Genomic DNA, 22,191 nt, shown 5'->3' with positions numbered 1-22,191 from the left:
GGTCAGTCATGACCGAGGGGGGGCCTACTAAAGTATCAGATCATAATATTGGCAAATAGTCTTGATTTATTACGTAGTGCATCTACACAGGTCATCTAATGCTGTTGTTGCATTTTAGATTGCTTTAAAGGCCTCTTGTTGGCATGGTTGGGTTTGTTTTCAACGTGCAGCATCCATTCAGCCAAAGGGGAGGTGCGTTACTCTCCGAGCTAAGATGCCACCGCTTTCATTTGATTGCAAAGCCCCTCTCCAACAATTGCCCTGCCAAATATGCCTCCATTGGATTCACCTAGACCTAGTGAAGTTTTAGTGGTGAAGGCATACAAAATCAAAGAGAAAGACTCGTCTGTTACTTTGGTGGCCTTTAAATAACTTTACATCAGCATAGCTGCAAAAACCAACATTCAAACTTTAATAATGGAAATGCACAACAGGGTTAGGTCTTATGGGTCCGATTTAAAAAAGTAAAATTTTAGCCGGCAAGATCTAATGACATTATCCTTTTTCAAATGAGCATCGAGAGCAAGGCAAGCATATATGTCATTGGAGGGTCCTTTTTCTTGGACCAACTAGCACCACTATTTAATGATTGCTGGAATATGCTACGGCCAATTTGGGATACTGCATGTTTTGGATGGAAACCTGATATCCTTCCAGGTAGTGGTTCATATGGTTGGAGCTGCTGTTCTAGAAACATTTGAGTTGTTCTAGTGTAAAGATTGTAAAATAACTACAAGGTGTATAACAAAGGGAAGATTGTTGCCCTATCCTTTCAGTTATCCCAGCTGCTGCATTTGCCCGAAGATGAGCAAATGGAAGGAAACAATGCACCAGAGAAAAGTGAATATATATTTAAGAGACAAATTAGGTTTGTTAAAGTAGTTTTAGATTAAAAGCAAGATTGTGAGACTATTTCTTAACATGGTGCTAGTTTGGAATAGTTTTTTTTCCAAAAGACCTGCCATTTTGCCCAACAAAAGTTGTAAAGATCCATTTAGCTCACAAACTCCAACCAGGAAAGAAAATTTGCTGGAGACACAAGGAACTGTAGACACTGGAATTGTGAAAACACAAAGTACTGAAGTAACTCAGCCGGTCAGTATCTGTGGAGGAAATGAACAGGTTTCGATGATTCGAATCAGGAACCTTCTTCAGACTCTTACAAAAGGATAGATGACGTTTCGGGACACTTCATATGTTGTCCTTGACGCTAGTGTCTGAAAATGATATTTCACACTAATTTTGCCTCGGTGATTCCCAATGTAGTCATTATAGTAATAAGTATTGCAAGACAAAAAAAAAACTTGTAGTTAAGGAATCCTAAAAAACTTTATTTTTATATATATACAAGCTGAGGAAATATACTCCATAGAAAAGTAGAAATGCAGTCGTGTTGTGCCATTTGCACATCTGCAGACCCCTGCTGTTGTTGCATTTAATTTCTATCTTCGTCACCATTTTCACTCTCTGTTACACAATCAATTAGCTCAGATGATACTTTAATTGTAGAGCTCAAGCTGTACTTTTTAGTTGTGGTGTGTGATGTAGTTAGAGGAATTCTGTTCAGCTTGACTATGGAGTATGAATAATCCAAGTTGGCATCATTGTACAAGCATGGTGAACTGTATTGGTACACATGTGTCCCAAACTCATCAAGACTTAATTCTTCAGTTGAAGACTGTATTCCATTTCCCACTCTAATTCACAAACACCACTTTAAACCCATTGCACCAGTCAAGTTTGAAAAAAAAAACATGGGAAACCATTGGTTCTGGCAGCTCTGGTGGAAATGTGGCAGCACATCACAGTCCTTCATTTATCTGTGGCAGATGAACTGAAACGAGTTGAACTGTAAATCTCCATATCCTTAAAGCATTATTGTGCAAGGATTACGTACATGCACAGCAATGATCACCCAAATATAATCTTGCTCACTCCATGGAGACACCACATGAGGTTATGTTAGTACATGGGGCTGCAGACCATGTTATCTCTCAGCATGAGGTCAACAAGCCAGGGCCTGGAATGCAGTGAACACCTTCTCCGAGAAATTCATTTCACCATGAAACCTTTTGTTTTATATCACCTTTTTATTGATACCTATTATATTAATGAAGCCAAAAACAAAATAAACTTGTTTGTAAACACCTGGAAACCATAGTTAACAACAAGGTTCAAGTGCAACAGTTCCGACAGAAGAAAAACAAACCAAAACCCTACACTTCTAATAAAATGATAACTAAAATGAAATACTGTGCGCTGCCCTTCAGTTGAAAACAGTGAGCCAACTGAGCTTGGAAATCTGTCTATTGATCCCAATTTCCCCTTTTGTATTCCTAACAAGCTTGAGGGCAAGCCACTTGGCTAAATGTAGAAGATGCAAAACTGAAAAAAAAAAAAACATAAATCAAAATTGAACTGATGGAAAAATTAAGGTTGCTACTTACATTCATGTATAACACACCCATCTCAACCTTAAACAATATTTACAATAAGTGTGTACACATGTTGAAGTAACCATCCTCAAAAGGAACAAAGCCTGACTTTCCTCTTGCTACCTGGCCAGGAACATTTCTCAGATAGCTGCGCAGGGATGAGAAGCAACAAGAGCTCATTAAAATATGCCAGTCAAGGGCTGCCTTTGGTACTGAATAAAGCCTGGCTGCAGTGCTCACCTCACATGCTATTTTGCCCCCCCAGTATCACTGGCTTTGACTACTTCTCTAAAATTGAGGCTAATCTGCAAGATTAACGGATTATAGAATTGCTTAATGAGGGAAAAATAAATTATCTTCCCATAGATTTGAATGCAAGCCAAAATATTGTTATAAAATGCAGATTAAGATTTTATTTTAAATACAATTAAGGAGCTCTCAGATAGAATGTGCTAAGAAAAAATATTCCTGCCGCGGTTAACTGGTCCAATTTTGCATAATGAAGAGGTACTTGACTGGTTGCCAGAGCAGCATGATAACTCCAGTATTCCAAGATTATAACCATACAAATTCAAACCTCTATATTCCTGGGTTAAAACCAAGACTCGTCTATTCCGTATCATTCCTACTCGGTAGGGGAGAAGCAGTAAACAGCATGTTTGCCAGCATGCCACTTCAAAGTTAAAACTCATTTTCTTTAATAACATATCATAATATATTAAAAATGGCAGTACCACCATTCTGCACAACCTCTTCCCATGTCAAACGTGGTTCTTTCCAAGAAGTAAACACTGCATTTAGAGTGTGAAATGAAATTCCACACTTAATCTGGCATAGCTCAGTCCCACCGTCTTCATGATCAAATGTCTTTCCTTCGCATGCGGCTCATCTTTCCTTGACGTGGTTCTGTGATGCTGCATGGCTGTAAAGGATTTCAGTCAGGTCATCCATGACAACCATCTCCTTGGGATCGACCAAATTGAATTCCCTTATAAATAATATGAAATGCATATACAGTGCGTTTAAATGTCCATGCAGCTCCAATACAACAGTCTCCTTGAAATGAGCCCAGTAGATGTGGGTCAGTACATGGAACAGATATCTGCAGATCTTTTTTACTAAAGACTCAAAGGAGTTTGGAAACTCTTTTCCTGCAATTAGAAAGACGACAACATTTAGAATCAGTTAAAAAGTATAATTACGTTAAAAGACCCTGTGATCAAGAAACAAATGCCAAGAAAATATGTTGATTTCCACATTCAGACCAAATTTAAAGTACTTGGTTGATTTCTGTGCCCTGTTAAATTAGCAATTCCAGTATGAAATGGCAGGTACTAAAATTGGCCTTGGTGGTACAAGGGTGGAGAAATTCAACCACAGTTCTATTCCTTTTCTAAAGATAAACAGTGACTTTTCTGACAGGTGATGGATAAGAACAGATGACCTGCAAAGCAAGTGTGTTACTGCTCCCACAGTTCTTTTGTACATGCGTTATGCATTTTATTTTCCTGCCCATGACACTGTTTAAACTAGGGAGAAGTGGAAAGAGCAGGACCAGTAACAGAGCCCCTAATCACTTTGGCTAAATCAATTACTTAATCAATATTGACCAAGTCCTTTTCTCAGAACTCACTCTTCCTGATGTGAACATCAAACAAATACCAGAAAAATTAAAACTCTAAATCCTAAACTCTACATTGCATTGCTTTCCGGCACAAGATATAAGATAACATTTCTGCTGCATTATGTGAGAAACATTGCTGAAACTCAGACACCAACGTCTGCCAGACATCAATAAGAGTAAAATTAGAGACGTTGAAACACTTATTAACCTATAATAGACTTAATAATCTGATGCAAATTTAACTCCTTGCATAAAATGCAAACTAAATTTATAAATAACCGTTACATTTAAACAAACAACGGTACATACTTTAAGAACAACCCATTTAGAAGAATTTGTCTCAATACATGATTATGCTCGTCCCAAAGCTCAAAATAAGACACCAGTCAAATGGACAGGATATTTATTTTCTCTCTACAGGGCATAACTATAATCTTATGCCATTTACCCAAGATGTGTCTCTTGTTCAGATTAGCTGCCAACACAGGGAGCAACACAGCAGTGTACAATATCGAACCGTTGCCTGATCTTCTCAATTTAAATAAATGTTCAACATCCATCAGGGACATTGATCGACGCAGCATTCCAAGGATCCACCTTTAGGAATTTGATTCTAAAAGTACATAACCAGCTTGATAGGCCAATCGTGCAAATGTTAATGGCATATGTAGACATAAAAAGCTCATAATGCAATCAATCATGTTTGGCAACTTAATGAAAACCAGGCACAACAGAAATGTAAGATAATTAATTAAAGTCCTTAACCCCATTCTCTTGCCATTATCTGGATTGGCAATAATCCACAATAATAACAATAGAGGCCAATTTTGGTTTGATTTTTCAATCAAAATCAATCAACCAGTACTTCCCTGCAACACTGCACTCTTTGTAATAATTCACGTTATAAAAAGTAATCAGAATATTTGATCTGGCATTTTCCCCGTAAACCAACAGTTGCATTACAAGGCTCTAATCTTTAGCTTGTTTGAATCTGTAAACTTTTCCCTATACTCAACTACATCCGTTTCCACATAGAGATTGCTAGCCATTATTTTAACCTTCAACCCCATCTCTACCTTAACACTTTTATATCCAATCACTACAATCAGCTGTGTTACTAGCGACATAAAGTTCTGTGTGAATAACGTTGTCCCTGAGGAGACAACACTGTTTCCCCAACAAGCCCTGGGTCACCAGTGACATAAAGGCCCTTCTCAACCAGAAGAAGAGGGCTTTCAGGAATGGTGACGGGGAGGAGGTGAAACGGAGGTGGAGCAGAAAGACCTGAAGGCGAGACTAAGACAGGGCAAGGGAGGAAGCTGGAGCGGAAACTTCAGCAGAACAACATGAGGGAAGTGTGCTGCATTATGCCCCTGTCCCACTTAGGAAACCTGAACGGAAACCTCTGGAGACTTTGCGCCCCACCCAAGGTTTCCGTACGGTTCCCGGAGGTTTCTGTCAGTCTCCCTAATGGTCGAAAGTGGTTTTCGCTTCTTCTATGATCCGGCGATTATTTCAAAAAATTCAAAACCGGCCGCGACTAAAAATAGGTTGCCGTTTTAAAAATCGGTAATTTTTTAGTCGAAGCCGGTTGCGATGCTAGTTGAAGGTGGTTGCCGGAGGTTGTAGGTAGTGGAAGGTAAGACCTCCCTGGTGGAATAAAACTGGGTGAAAAAAAGGTCTTACCTTCCACTACCTGCAACCTCTGGCAACCACCTTCAACTAGCATCGCAACCGGCGTGCACTAAAAAATTACCGATTTTTTAAATGGCAACCTATTTTTAGTCGCGGCCGGTTTTGAATTTTTTGAAATAATTGCCGGAACATAGAAGAAGCGGAAACCACTTTCGGGGAGAAGAAAGGAAAGAGGAAGAGGAGGAGCCCGAGGGCGAGCTGAGAAGGGGAGGAAACAGCAAAGGCTACCGGAAATTGGAGAATTCAATGTTTATGTCGTTAGGGTGCAGACTGCCCAAGAGGTGCTGCATATGAGGTGCTGCTCCTACAATTTCCGGTGGTGCTCAGTCTGGCCATGGAGGAGGGACAGGACAGAGGTCGGATTCGGAATGGGAGGGGGAGTTGAAGTGCTGAGCCACCGGGAGGTCAGGTTGGTTAATGCGGACCGAGCGGAGGTGTTTGGCGAAACGATCAACAAGCCTACGCTTGGTCTCACCGATGTAGATCAGCTGACATCTAGAGCAGCGGATGTAATAGATGAGGTTGGAGGAGATGCAGGTGAACCTCTGTCGCACCTGGAACGACTGCTTGGGTCCTTGAATGGAGTCGAGGGGGGAGGTAAAGCGACAAGTGGAGTGGTTGCAAGGGAAAGTGCCCGGGGAGGAGGTGGTGCGGGAGGGAAGGGAAGAATTGACAAGGGAGTTACGGAGGGAGCGGTCTTTGCGGAAAGCAGACAGGGGGGGGGGGGGGAGATGGGAAGATGTGGCGAGTGGTGGGGTCACGTTGGAGGTGGCGAAAATGACGGAGGACTATTTGTTGTATGTGACGGCTAGTGGAATGAAAGGTGAGGACAAGGGGGACTCTGCCCTTGTTACGAGTGGGGGGATGGGTAGAGAGAGCAGTGTTACGAGGTATGGAAGAGACCCTGGTGCGAGCCTCATCTATAGTAGGGGAGGGGAACCCCCGTTCCCTGAAGAATGAGGACATTTCCGATGCCCTGGTGTGGAACACCTCATCCTGGGAGCAGATGCGGTGTAGACAGAGGAATTGGAAGTAGGGGATGGAGTCCTTACATGAAGCAGGGTGGGAAGAAGAGTAGTCTAGATAGCCATGGGAGTCAGTGGGTTTATAGTGGATGTCGGTCAGAAGTCTATCACCTGCGATGGAGATAGTGAGGTTGAGAAATGGTAGGGAAGTGTCGGAAATGGTCCAGGTGTATTGAGTGCCGGATGGAAGTTAGTGGTGAAGCGGATGAAGTCAGTCAGTTGTGTGTGGGTGCAGGAGGTAGCACCAAAGCAATCGCCGATGTAGCGGAGGAAGAGGTCGGGAATGGGAAAGTTTTCTTTGTAATGCATCTTATCCCTTTTTCCATAGCATGCAATTTATTTTTAAACTTTAAAATACAGGTCGTCCTCCACTTATGAATGCCTGACTTATGAACACCAACCAGTACATATGAACGAGCTTCCATTATATTATTAAAAAGGGATTTACTTACCCTTCTGAAAGTCATAACTAAATCAGTCTACACTGTCAGATATTTTAATGCTAACATTAAAATTAGTTACCTGATTCCAACTTCCTTTTATAATTAAAAAATCTCTCAGAACATTCCTTCCCACTTTAGAAAACTTCAAATCAAGCAAAACCAATTTGGATTCATAAGTTGAATGCCCCATCTGATTTGACTAGCTCCTTTTTCTTGACTTTTTAAATTTCCATATTCAAATCCCGCTAAATATTTACTCCCCACTCTATTGCCCCACCCTACCCCTTCATTTGTCTTGGAAGAGGAAATAAGAGTAGTACGGCACAGATAGTGGCCTTTTAGCTCAATGCGTCCATACCAATCAAATTGTCTACCTGAGCTAGTCCCATCTGTCTGTCTCCACCACTTCATTCCATATGTGCCCCAATCACTCAAGGTTAATAAGTTTTAAATCATTCCCTTCTCCCCCAAAACCTATGCCCTCTTTTGGGCTCCCCTATCCTGGAAAATAAACTGACTATCCAACTTATTAATGTCCCTCATGATTTTATATACCTCCATAAGTTCATGCATTGACATCGTATTCTGCCGAGAGCAAAAGTCCCAACCTATCCATCTTATAACTGAAGCCCTCCAGTCCCAGTAACATACTCGTGATTCATTTATGACTTATTTCCAGCATAAAGCCATTATTCCTGTAGCTTGGCAAACAGAATTGCATGCAATATCAATGTCTCACCAACAATGTCTCTTGTACAGTTGTAACATGATGTCCCAAATCTTGTACCAAACACCTTGGACTAATGATTACAAGAGTGCCAAATGCCTTCCTCACTGTGTTGCCACTTTCAGGAAACTACATATTTGTACAAGGTACACAAAATTGCTGGGGAAACTCAGCGGGTGCAGCAGCATCTATGGAGCGAAGGAAATAGGCGACGTTTCGGGCCGAAACCCTTCTTCAGACTGATGGGGGGTGGTACATATTTGTACCGTTGGTTGTCTCTGTTGTTTAGCACGCTGCAGGGCTCTGCAAGTCCTGTCCTGGAAATCCACCAACTGAGAGCACTAAATCTTTTTGGGGAAACTCATTTTGAGATTAGCAATTTAGATCAGGATAGGCTCAATTCAAATCCAAAATTGCATAACTCTGTCTCTTAGGAACTACATTTAATCAAGATAACCCTAATGCAAGCTAAGAACTGTCCAATGTGCGGCAGTCAACCTGTTAATCAAAGCGACATGCTGATCCATGTCTGAATCATGACATAGCCATCTTTCTTGGTGTACAAAATGGATGTCTGCACAGACTACTCAGAAGATAAAAGCAGACAATTTTATAAACATCTGTAGAGAATGACATTTCAAATTGAGCTGACATTTCAGATCGATGACTGCTTGCTTTTCAATAAAATATGTAAGAAACCAAACAGAAACGAAGTAACCTACCGTATTTAGTTGGGAAGATGTCATCATCTGTCACAAACTTTTGTATAGACGTCATTACAAAGTCCACGTACTGTGGGGCCGTACATTTCACTTTCTTTCCCCTTTCATCGTACCAATAATATTGCCTGTTAAAGGAGAAAGAAAATCCTTCAGTTCTATACAGGTGCTAACTGCAACTTCAACAATTGTCAATAAAGTAATTTCTTAATTACGAGCTTCACACAACAGCACCATTTGCTCCAGTTTCATACCTGCATCGCTCTATATGAATAGAAATGAAAATTCACCGAATTAAGTCAGGAAGATTAAATTTGATATTTATCCAGTTCATTTTGAAGTCTCTAAACATATTTACAAAGCGTGATCAGCAACCATTCTTCTTCATGTTTGCCTTGGTTGGAAGCACTGACCTTAGTGTTAGATTATGTATTGAAGTTCCAAGGCCAAACCAACATGCGTCAGCACTCTTGTCAAGTGCTGAAATGCCAGAGATATGAATCAAGGTCCTGACTATCTGTTTATGAACCTCTCGTATTATTCACAGAGTAATGAATCTGCATGCTCTGTCAATGCTCATTCTGCTAACATCGATATCAGATTAACCAGCCATTTTATCATTGCTGTTTTCTGGTTGAATTCTGCAGAAATTGGCTGCTGTGTCTACTCTTAAATGTCATTACATCTCAAAGTATTTCATTCACAAGATGCCTCAAGCTCCTTATGAACCATTCAGATGTCATTAATAATTGAGCAAGATCACCATTGGCTAAATGTACAAAAATATTGCTGCGTACAGGTATTAAACACTTCATCATTACTAGCATCATTAAGACAAAATATTTTTGCTCCCATCATAATTATTTTTCATTTTGAACAGTTTTCTGTGTTCATCATTTGTTCTTCATAATATAATTTTGAAAGTGGTGAACTATACGCCCTTTTGTACTGTTAATCGGTTTACAACAGCTATTCAATCAACAGGTTCTAAAACAAAATACTTTTGTTAATGCCCAACTTGCAAATTTGGCTTATAATCCACAACAATTTAACAACATCTATTTTTCCTCATTACAAGGTGGGAGAGCGCTCAGCACAGTTCAGAGGTCAATAGACAATGGGTGCAGGAGTAGGCCATTCGGCCCTTCAATGTGATCATGGCTGATCATCCCCAATTAGTACCCCATTCCTGCCTTCTCCCCATATCTCCTGACTCCGTTATCTTTAAGAGCCCTATCAAGTTCTCTCTTGAAAGTATCGAGAGAGCTTGCCTCCACCGCCCTCTGAGGCAGAGAATTCCACAGACTCACAACTGTCTGTGAAAAAGTGTTTCCTCATCTCCGTTCTAAATGGCTTATCCCTTATTCTTAACTATAAATTAGGCACCATTCCAACAGTTTACATGTAAATACATTTACATACTCATACACAAACAATATTTAGGAAGTATCAAACTTAAATCGGCAGTGTGAAAGCATTTCAGTCAGAACCCCTGCTAGAATCTCAAACTTTATATGAAATTTGTGCTAATTGGCCTCCCTCATTCCTGCATCAGCCCTGCCCCATACAATGCCACTTCTGCACGTTCTGGCTCGCAACTGTAGCTGAAAAGTATTTAGCCATCGGCAAATAACAGGCTCAGACCTGAATGTCACATCCAGGTGTGAGTGTAAAGGAAAGTCAAGAGCCAAAAGCATTTAAATTAGCATATATACCAGGAATGGAGCAATTAAATTCCTACTTGCTGCAGCTTTACAGGCCCATTAACACAATTACACCACAAATAAATATACAATTATCCAATAATACAATATATTAATAATCTGTGATACTAGGAACCAGACCATAATAGTGCAAACCAAAGTATGGACTCCAACCATAAACAAAGTTCATAGTGGATCGTTCCTGAGTTGTGCAATGACATTTTAAAGCCTGATGTTTGTTGGAAAAAAGCAGTCCTTGACCTGAAGGTGTTGGGCTCTTGTGCCTTCTTCCTGATCATAGCAGCATGATGCAAGGATGGCCATGGTAGTGTGCATCTGTGATGATAATAGCTGGCTTTCCGAGGTAGATCCCTTCACTGGCATGGGAGTCAATACTTGTGATGGACCAGGCAATGGCTATCACTTTCATTCATGGGTGTTCAAGTTACTGAAGCAGGCCCTCATGCAACCAGTCAGTATATCTGCAGAAGTTCAATTGAGTATTTGGCAACATACCAAATCTCCTCAATCTTTTAAGGAAGTCGAGGTGTTGATGAGCTTTCTTTGTGATTGCATCAATGTGCTGGGCACAGTACAGATCTTCAGAGATATGCGCACCACAGCCAGGAACCCAAAGCTGCTGGCTCTCTCTACCATTGTCCCGGTGATGCAAACAGGTTCAAGGATCCTCGGATTTCACTTCTTAAAGTAAACATTCACCTCCTTCAATCTCAACATTTAGATTAAGATTGTTGTTCTGGAATCATTCAGATTATTAATCCCCCTCCTGTGCTCTGACTCATTGTTATCGATTATTCGTCCAACAACATGTTATCGTTGGCAAATTTAAAGTTGGCGTTGAAACCTGTCTTATTACACAATCATGGGTATAGAGTAGAGCAGGAGATTGACCACGCAGCCTAGAGGTGCTCTTGTGCTGATGGTCAAGGAGGAGGAAATGTTGTTACCAATTTGTACTGATTGCTGTTTGCAAATGAGGAGGTCAGGATCCAATTACATAGGGACAGCAGATACCAGGTTTCCTGAGTTAGATGAGGTTAGAGAGGATGATAGTATTGAATGCTGCGCTGTAGATGAACAACAGTCTTACAGTGTGTGTTCTTATTGTCCAAGTGGTTCAGCGGAGTGTAGAGCCAGCGAAATTGCATCCACTGTCGATCTGTTGTGGCAGCAGGCCAATTAGAAACATAGAAAATAGGTGCAGGAGTAGGCCATTCGGCCCTTCGAGCCTGCACCACCATTCAATATGATCATGGCTGATCATCCAACTCAGATCATCCAATCCCAATTGGGTCTAGGCCTCTACTAAGTCCGGAATTTGTATGAGCCACAACCAACCTCTCAAAGCACTTCATCACAACAGACGCAAGTGCTACCGCTTGGTAGTCCTTAAGGCACGACACCTTACTCTTCTTGGGCACTAATATTATGGATGTCCTCAGGAAGCAGATTGGAATTTCAGATCTTAGTAATGAGAGGTCGAAGACATCCGCAAAGGCTCCAGCCAGTTAGTTCACGCTGGTTTTAAGAATGTGGGCTGGTATTTGGGGCCAAACCTTTTTCAATGGTTCATCCTCATGAAGGGTCTTCTGGCATCAGCCTCGGTGACTGTTGAGGACTGAGGACACCCCCCACCCCACCCTCCCCTCGAAGTGTTCTTCCTTTCGAAGTGAGCATAGAAAGCATTGAGATTGTCTGGCACTTGAGCTACCATTAGGTTTCCCCTTTTAGGAAGTAATAGTGTGCAAGCCCTGCCTCGACTGCAGAATGTCTGCCTGATCCTCCAGCTTAGAACTATCATGCCTCTTTGTCTTTCTGATGGCAATATCAAGGTCAAACCTGGAATACTTAGGTTACCCTGCATTGCCAGCCTAGAATGCCAGAGATCTGGCCCTCAGTAGATTGTGGACCTCGAGGTTCATCCAAGGCTTCTGGATTTGAAGATAGACACAAAAAGCTGGAGTAATTCAGCAGGACAGGCAGCATCTCTGGAGAGAAGGAATGGGTGACGTTTTGGGTCGAGACTAGTTACACCAGCTTTTTGTGTCTATCTTCAATTTAAACCAGCATCTGCAGTTCCTTCCAACATATTTCCTCAAGAAGTCGGCAACAACTGTGGTATATTCGTTCAGGTCCATTGCCAAGTCCTTGAATGTCGTCCTGTGGAGTAATTCCTCTGCCTCCCCTGACCTCTGCGCAATCCTCAATGTTGGACCTGCACCCTTTCTGTATGCACAGAAAGAGCACAGCCAGTAAAAGGGGAGAGGCAGGACAAAGCGTGGCAGGTAATAGGTCACAGGCAAATGGGTACATTCCATGTCTCTTATTTCAATCTCAATCTATCTCCTTCTAATACATTGTATGCAACTTTAGTGTCCTATTAAACTGAAGCACATCTAATCCATTAACTGATCTCATACGTTTCTTTGAAGCTGGAGCCCACATCAGTTCCCACATCTACTTTTCGCACCTTACCACTTTCTTTATATCTGAAATATCTTTAAACTTCCTTTGCAAATTTGTCTTTTGTCCTTCATCCAGCTACTCCATTTCTCACAACTATGTTAACTGTGCCTTTCACTCCTTATTGTAAAAATCACTTCATCACCAGACCATGTATACTATGCTGCATGAAAGGAAACTGGCGTATTTCCAAATTTCAGGCTAGGTCTGAAACAAACCTCATGGTAAAACTTTCCTGAATACACGGGAGTGTGACATCTATAATCTGAATGCTTTTTAATTTACTAAAATTGCAGTTCAAGTACAATTGGGTTTTAGAATTTAACAATTCATTATTTTTAAGGTAGGCTTGAGAACAAATACAAGATGATGATGGAATATTTCATACCCGAAGATCATCACCCAAGGTTTTCAAGAAGCATGTTCAGCATTTAGACTGATTTTTTTTCAAATGAAAGTGACGTTTCTTTCAGATAAATTTGACGTGTTCAAATTTCTGTTAATAACGTCAACAGCCATTAATAATTTACATATGTACAGGGAAAGTAAACCCTATTAAAAGCTAATAATTGGCCTTCATTCATTCACACTGAATAACTTTGCACATTGCAATTGAAGGAATTACAATTTTTTCCTGTGCTGAGAATGAACAGACAACTGAAAACATTTATCTTTATAATTATAAAAGCAATTAATTTTACACAACTTATGTAGTACTGTAGTCTACTATTTATTTTTACATTGTGTCTGTGAAGAACTATAATGACAGGCACCATTTAATGAACGAAAAAGCGTAGGGTGAGGGGAAACAACTTAGTATTTTCATATAGCAACAAGTCTCCAATACTTGATAAGTCCTAAAAAGGCTTTCAAATTCAGTCGTCAAGATCATGTAGATAGGAAAACATACTTTAACCATAGAAGGGATCTATAACGCAAGAATCTCTCTCGTGAAAGCTCGTAATATAAAAATGGACCTTATTTGGTGAAGCAACCTCAATCAACTACAGAGAACGGAAAACAATATAGAACGAAGTGCACATCATAACATCATGATGATGTAATTTGCAATAATCTGCCAAATAATAATAAAATCAATCCATGTGTTTCAGGACCTCACTATAGAGAGATTCTAAAATTGCTTATAAAAAAGCGTTTTTAAAAAACTTTCATGGAATAGTGTCAGCAATGACTCTGTGATAACACTTGAAAGGCTGTGACGTCTAGCCAAGTTGGAACTTGATTTAATAGCTTGAATCTTGAGCGTTAAAGTATGGCACATTGTCAGAGGTGTTGATGTTGGGGCAAAACCTTGAACAGAAACCATTTCTGACTTCTCAGGGGGATTTAAAAGATCCTATGACATATTTTCATCAAGTGCCTGATGGGGTGTTCTCTGTATCCCGACAAATATTTGTCACTTATTCAACAGTATTACAACAAGGTTTCAGGTATGGTTTCCAATCCCAATATTGTGTGAGGCCTTGCTAGGTGCAGTAACTGCCTGCTGCATAACAATATGGCACAATTCCTAACAGTATTTGCAATCTACACAAAAGTTGCAAAGCTGGGATACTCTGAAAAAATCCAAATCAATGGGACATGACATTTTCTGTTGTGTCTGCAGCTCTTTAAATGTTTTAATGATAAACGCCCTTTAACAAGGTTTGGAAAAGTGAAGCATACATTTAAATAAGCTTTGGTGTCTCCCCGGAAATGAAGCATATTTGCTATTTTCAAGCGGACTAAATAGTCAATGGCGTGCATGGAAAATTATGCAGTGGTTACTGATACTCCTATATACCCTTTAGAAAAATTACATTGGTGCCAGAAACGTGGAGACTTGTGTATTGCCTCATGTAATCTACTATTCTTACAAACTTGTACTCAAGTATGATTGTGCTTATGTATGGTAAGATTTTTTTTAACTGAAATGTATGCAAAAAGAGGTATTTGATAAAAAGGATCTGTATCTAGGTACATGTGACAATAAAGTCCCATTCAACTATTGTAACAACCAAATCTCAGTTCATGGCTGGGAGGAGAAAATGGAGACAGCTTGCAGGTTAGTTAATCATAGAAAATAATAGCTTTTAATTCAGTCAAAATTTGCAGTATTTAGCCTATTCATCTAACGAATTCACTAGTACATTTTTTTAGGATGCGTTTTAGATTAAATTATGGTGTGGTAGGCTAGGATATGAGTGCTGAAAAAGTCACCATAAGCATATCAGTTTTGGAAGTCTAATGCTGGGCATGCAAACAATGTGGCCTAAAGTCAAATGTAAAGAGAGTATAATTAATCATCAATGGTATGCAAATGACATTGGAGATGCAACAGTGATGCAGCCAGTAGAGCAAACGCCTCTCAGTTCCAGAGACGTGACTTCAATAATGAGGTTCAAAATGGAATTTGCATGTACTCCCTGTGACAAGGTGGGGTTTTCTCCAAATACTCCATTTTCCCAAAGATGTGCTGATTGCTAGGTTACAGGTGTGTGCACCTAACCTAGCTGTAATTTGCATTGTTTAAGGGAATGATGGGAATGGGAGAGGACAATAAAACAGGATGAGCATAGGATTGTGGTGCATAGGTGGCAGGCACGGACCCAGCAGATCAAAAAGGCCTGATTCTAGAGGATAAGCTTTACTTCATCAACTCGGTCACTGAAGCATGAGAGAATGGGTCTTTAAATCAACATCTGCAAGAACACAAATAAGTTTTCCACCAATCTGTCCCTGCTGAACAACACCATCTTTTGACTGTAATCCTGATAAATATGAACCATTTACCAAACGGGAATCACTTCCAAGGGAAGGCAGCCATTGGTGATTAAATTCGCCAATGTGCTATTACATTCATTGATCATCTGAGAAAACCAAGTGCTTGAAAATCAATACCTCTCCCCGGCACTAAACTAGTGGTTTACTGGGCAGCAGTGACATCTGCCTCTTGTACGTTTCTAAGACTTTAACTATTCACATTAAGCATCTCATCAACAATGACGGGTCTGTAAAATACTCTCCAAATCCACTTTAAGGATGTAAACAGCATTAGTGCTCTCGCCCAGGCCAGCACCCCAAACCCGTATCACTTTTTATGTGTGGCAGATAACAGCTTCATTTGATTCAACAGTCAACATTTGCAGGACAGAGCAGCAGCAAATGATGGGAGAAAAGGCAAAATTGTGAAATTTTAAGCGTGCTGAAAGTGCTTCTGCCATGCTTGCTATTTTTTCTACTTTGGTTATAATCACTCACACCAAGTAATGGACTGTGTCAAATTTACGCATACAATTTGTTTATAATCAATTGTAAGGTTTAACTTGCCACCGCATAGCACAAATGCTTTCTCGCAAATTATTAATGAAATTAAACTCCGACTTGGCCAAAACTACATTCATTTTTTAAAACCCTTTATCTGTCAGTGCCGCATATTAGACTGACAAGCAATTAAAGAGTTTTTAAAAAACAGTTTGACCAGCCTGCTCACATCACTGTTCTTCTGATGGCTGCAGACTAATCAAGTTTGAATGGCAGCCAAATGGAAAGTTATGCAATTATGAATGTCAGCAGTATAACTTTAACAGCAGCTCTTTCTACAAAAAATAAAGAATCATCAGAACTGTAGCCCATAGATTTCAGCGAGATCTGGAACAGAGACAAGTTTGGGAAAACTTAGGTTGAATTTGAATCTGGAAAACACTAAAGTGGCTGAGAGTACAGGTTTAACAACAGGGCAGTGAACTTGCTGTAAGATCCCTTCATTAAGCACCATTTCAACCCGTATAACAAAAATCCAGTTTCATTCAATTTTAGCCAAACCAGCTTACAGTCTCTTAAGTGAAATCTGCAAGAAAAACTTAGTTGCTCAAGTTTGATCAATTATGATCACGATTTTGCGGTTGGAAATACAGGTGCACAACCTTTTATCCGAAGATCCAAATAACGAAAACCTCCGAATAGCGGCCATTTTTTCGGTCCTTGAAGAAAGGTCCTTGAAAACGTTCACCGAGGGCGGCCCGCAGAGGTGACAGCGGAACCTCCGGTCGGTCCTCGAAGAAAGGGGAACTAAATCCCCATTCATAAAAGAGAAGGTGAGGGTATATTGCGCGGGAGGGTTAATAATTGACAATATGCTGCTGCCTGCCAGCTGAGTTAAAAAGTTCCCACGGTAGACTCACGATACACAGTGTTTCGTGAGTCTTGCGTGGGAACTTTTTAACTCAGCGGGCAGGCAGCAGCAGATTGTCGCTCGCTTCAGTTTCACCCCACCTACGCCCCTCTGCTTCCCGGCCATGTGTGTGACCCCTTCCCTCCCCTCTCCAGCTCCCCGCCCATTGCACCGGCGCGGGGGCTTTGCACTGTCTTCAAGTTGGCGATTGCAGCAGGACCGGTCACCGGAGACGTCAGGACCAACGGGACACCGACCCCCAGGCCCACTGCAAGCACGGAGATCCCAGAGACCCACAGCCAGCAGCAGCCCAGCCCCGTTCCAACTCCAGAGGAAAACTGCAAACTGGCCGGAGACGTCAGGACCACCAGAAGCCGTTCCCCGAGCTGCGCCCCCTCATCGGGACACCGACCACCAGGCCCACTGCAAGCACGGAGAACCCAGAGACCCACAGCCAACAGCAGCCCAGCCCAGCCCCGCTCCAACTACAGAGGAACCTGGGTTACGGATGACGGGGCGCAGCTCGGGGCGTCGTAGGGGCTCATCGGGGAGCGGGTTCCTGTTGGTCCTGACGTCTCCGGCCACCTGCCATCCTCCGGGAACTGTACCGCCCTTGCAGGAGAGTGGGGTTGTTTGCAGTTGCAGAGGGAGGGGGCAAGGGCGGTACAGTTCCCAGTCTCAGCTCCAGTCCAGGGGGGTGGCCGGAGACGTCAGGGCCAACGGGACACCGACCCCCAGGCCCACTGCAAGCACGGAGATCCCAGAGACCCACAGCCAGTAGCAACTCCAGCCCAGCCCCGCTCCAACTCCAGAGGAACACGTAGGGGCAGAAGCTGATGGTGTGCAAGGTACGTCTTGTTCTTGGGGTGGCGGATGAGGGGGCGCAGCTCGGGCTGTGGGCAAACTGCCACTTGTCGCCGTAGCGGCCCATCGGGGAGCGGATTCCTCTGGAGTTGGAGGGGGAGGGGGGTATTGTGCTGTTTGATCGCCCCCTGCTATCCCAGGGACAGGGGGACACAGCGGCTTTTTAGACTGGTGGGCAATCACTTCCAAAGTTCTGCCCACACAGTCAGTACACCTACACTGCATTTCATACAAACATTTATTCTGCAAGAAAAAACTACATTGAAGACTCAAACTCGCGACCGAGTTTACTGCCGGGATCAAGGCGCAAACTCGCGACCTTGCGGATATGAGCCGAGCACTCTACCACTGAGCCAGCCATTAAAATCTACGCTAAAAAAATTCCATTCCGAAGACCGACAAATTCTGAATTACGAAAAGTGTCTGGTCCCAAGGCTTTCGGATAAAAGGTTGTGCACCTGTAAAGCCATTATTCACTAAACATTTGACATCAGCCTGAAGAAGGGTTTCGACCTGAAACATTGCCTATTCCTTCGCTCCATAGATGCTGCCTCACCCCCTCAGTTTCTCCAGCATTTTTGTCTACATTCGTTTAACATTTACTGGGTGCAAACATGTGAAATTCCCACCAGTTTAGTGCTCAAGCCTTTAAGGATTTATAAAACTAATTCCTTATGAAAGTGCTAGAAGATTTAAAAATCTGTTCTTCAGATTCATTTTACAACAATTCCAATTTCAAGCTGAAACAGTTAACATTAACCAGGAAGCAAATGAAATCTTGAATGTTTCCAATCTAAATTGTGAATTATAAACTATGTTTCCCATCTAAATTGTGAATTATAAACTATTTTACTAATTAGTACTGTACTGGTAGTAAAACACACACTTTGGGTCCTTAGTTAAAATTCTTAGTTATAAAGGTCAAAATTTAATTTTAAATGGCATTTTGCAATGAGCTTAAAAAGATAAATTTACATTTTTTGAGGTAACTATCTATCTATATCTATCTATCCATTGATCTATCTCTAAAAGTCTCGTCTTGTTTGGACGTCTGTCTGCGTGCGATCTCAAGGAACTACGGCAAAACGGTACACAATATCGCAAAAAAATTTTCACCACCTTACTCTTCATTGACCTGTGGTTGTTTCTATCAAGTTTCATTCAGATTGATCTTATATTTCACAAGTTACCACATTTTTAACTTTGATAAGTTAAATCTTATAGGATCTTATAGAAACTTACAAAATTCTTAAGGGGTTGGACAGGCTAGATGCAGGAAGATTATTCCCGATGTTGGGGAAGTCCAGAACTAGGGGTCACAGTTTAAGGATAAGAGGGAAGTCTTTTAGGAACGAGATGAGAAAATCATTTTTTACACAGAGAGTGGTGAATCTGTGGAATTCTCTGCCACAGAAGGTAGTTGAGGCCAGTTCATTGGCTATATTTAAGAGGGAGTTAGATGTGGCCCTTGTGGCTAAAGGGATCAGGGGGTATGGAGAGAAGGCAGGGATGGGATACTGAGTTGGATGATCAGCCATGATCATATCGAATGGCGGTGCAGGCTCGAAGGGCCGAATGGCCTACTCCTGCACCTATTTTCTATGTTTCTATGTTTCTCTAATCACTTCAACACTTCAGTGCTGGCAGTTGCAGCTATGACATCACAATGGGATCTCACAGTCCTCCACCCGACATTTGGAACAATGGTGCCATCATAGAACACTTAGTCAGGGTCCTGGCAGCAAGTGACTGAACAGGAGGGGGAGGGGCCAGGGGAAGTGGAATTGGAAGTGCTGGGGAAGCAGGGGAAGTGCAATTGGATTTTTTTTTAAAGCCCAGTGCTGGGGGAGGCAGGGGAGTGGTGGAATCTTACATTGGGGAACGGGTTGCATTGGGGGACCAGGCCTCTCGTCGGGGCTATGGGTGAGTGGTGGAATATTGCCTTGGGGGAACAGGTTGCGTTGGGGGAACGGATGAGTGGTGGATTCTTGCATTGGGGGACGGGGCCCAACGGGTCCCACTTGGTCTAGTATATTACTAAAAGTCTTGTCTTGTTTGGACATCTGTCTGTCTGTTTGCGTGCGATCTCAAGGAACTACGCCAAACAGTACACAATAGCGCAAAAATGTTTGCACCACCTTATTCATCTTTGTCTCGTGGCCGTTTGTGCCAAGTTTCCTTCAGATTTTGTTATATTTCACGTTATTGACATTTTTAGATTTACAAAACCCCAATTTGAGAAAAATTTCTTCCCTGTGCTTACAGCTACGTTACAATGGGATTGTAGCCCTGCTTGCCACATTGTTGCTATTCAAGTACACAGAGTCCTGCTAGCTCTAATAGATGCAAATGAATTTGTCTTAGTCACAGTACACCAATTTTTTTTTAAAGTTTAAAATGAGGGAGGGTGAATAAGGCAAAATGAGCAGACCTAGCGCAGTTGGGGGGGCTATGAGTGAGTGGTCAAATATTGCGTTGGGGGAACGGGTTGCGTTGGGGAAATGGGTGAGTAGTGGAATATTGCCTTGGGGAACGGGTTGCGTTGGGGGACCAGGCCTCCCGTGTGACAGGGATCCAACGGGTCCCAGTTGGTCTAGTAATTAATAAAAAACTTCCAATTGCCTTAGCAGGATGTTGGGAAATGTTTAAGCAAAACAACCAGAGATAAGGATGGATAATTGAAACTTTTGGTTATATAGAAGGGAGAGAAAGGTGAAGAAACAGAAAAGCTTAGGGAACAGAGATGTTCATACAGCAAATTCAAGTGCATCGCCCAATATCTTATGGCACACCCAACAAATAGACGATAAAGTGAAGTGAGCATACAGGACAAGAGGGTGATGCAATAGAGCTTGTGTTGAAGACATCACAATTAATACCGAGGAAGTTGAAGTCTTCGAACCGTTTTATTCAGTACCATAATGATGGTTGAAGCACTTTGAGGAATTCGACATGGAGTTGGTAGGGCATATTTCAATACTCCATTGACATGCTGAAGTACTCAAGGGCCAAACAAAAAATGCATTTTGAAAAGTGATTGCCATTTTGTTTTAATCGAGCTGATGAATGAGGTTTTGAAAGGACTGGGATCAATAATTCAAGACACGATCTTTGGCATTAATTGGTGTCAATGCCATTGTGGGAATGACAGGTGGGAAGTGAAGGTTCAGATCAATAGATTCCTGCACACTTTGGATATTGAGAATATACAGTGCCCTCCATAAAGTTTGGGACAAAGACCCATCATTCATTTATTTGCATCTGTAGTCCACAATTTTAGATTTGTAATAGAAAAAAATCGCATGTGATTAAAGTGCACAATGTCAGATTTTAATAAAGGCCATATTTATACATATTGGTTCCACAATGTGGAAATTACATCAGTGCTTATACATAGTTCCCCCCAGTTCAGGGCACCAGTTCCTGGGTGACTTTTCTGGTGATGCTCTGCCAGGCCTGTATTGCAGTGATCTTTAGCTAATGCTTGTTTTGGAGGCTAATCCCCTTCAGTTTTCGCTTCAGCATATAAAAGCCATGATCAATTGGGTTCAGATTTGGTGATTTACTTGGCCACTCAAGAATTGACCATTTTTTAGCTTTGAAAAAAATCCTTTGTTGCTTTAGCAGTATGTTTGGGATCATTGTCTTGCTGTAGAATGAACCGCCGGCCAATGAGTTTTGAGGCATTTGTTTGAACTTGAGCAGATAGGATGTGTCTATACACTTCGGAATTTATTATGCTACTGCCATCAGCAGTTGTATCATCAATGAAGATAAGTGAGCCAGTACCTTCAGCAGCCATACATGCCCAGACCATAACATCCCCACCACCGTGTTTCACAGATGAGGTGGTATGCTTTGGAACTTGGACAGTTCCTTCTCTCCTCCATACTTTGCTCTTGCCATCACTCTGATACAAGTTAATCTTCGTCTCATCTGTCCACAAGACCTTTTTCCAGAACTGTGGTTGCTCTTTTAAGTCATTCTTGGCAAATTGTAACCTGGCCATCCTATTTTTGCGGCTAACCAGTGGTTTGCACCTTGCAGTGTAGTCGCTGCATTTCTGTTCATGAAGTCTTCTGTGTACAGTGGTCATTGACAAATCCACACCTGACTCCTTAAGAGTGTTTCTGATCTGTCGGATAGGTGTTTGGGGATTTTTCTTTATTATAGAGAGAAGTCTTCTGTCATCAGCTGTGGAGGTTTTCCTTGGCCTGCCAGTCCCTTTGCGATTAGTAAGCTCATCAGTGCTCTTTCTTCTTAATGATGTTCCAAACAGTTGATTTTGGTAAGCCTAA

The 22,191-nt window shown here is 41.7% G+C and overlaps 1 protein-coding gene across 5 annotated transcripts in view; it reads right to left on the bottom strand.

The window, feature by feature from the left end:
• Positions 1 to 2,070: 2,070 nt before the first annotated feature.
• The window catches only part of mob2 (MOB kinase activator 2), a 147,386-nt gene continuing 127,265 nt past the window's right edge, over positions 2,071 to 22,191 (bottom strand). For all 5 annotated transcript variants that reach the window (XM_033038918.1, XM_033038915.1, XM_033038916.1 and 2 more), the window contains 2 exons: positions 8,672 to 8,796; positions 2,071 to 3,586 (listed from right to left, as the gene is read on the bottom strand). In XM_033038918.1, the coding sequence (XP_032894809.1) occupies positions 3,321 to 3,586; positions 8,672 to 8,796 (391 nt within the window). In that variant the 3' untranslated portion in view covers positions 2,071 to 3,320. The remainder of the gene's footprint in view (positions 3,587 to 8,671; positions 8,797 to 22,191) is intronic.

Source organism: Amblyraja radiata, chromosome 20 (genome assembly GCF_010909765.2).
Source record: "Amblyraja radiata isolate CabotCenter1 chromosome 20, sAmbRad1.1.pri, whole genome shotgun sequence".
NCBI lineage: Eukaryota > Metazoa > Chordata > Chondrichthyes > Rajiformes > Rajidae > Amblyraja > Amblyraja radiata.
This window is presented reverse-complemented; position numbering and strand designations above follow the sequence as displayed.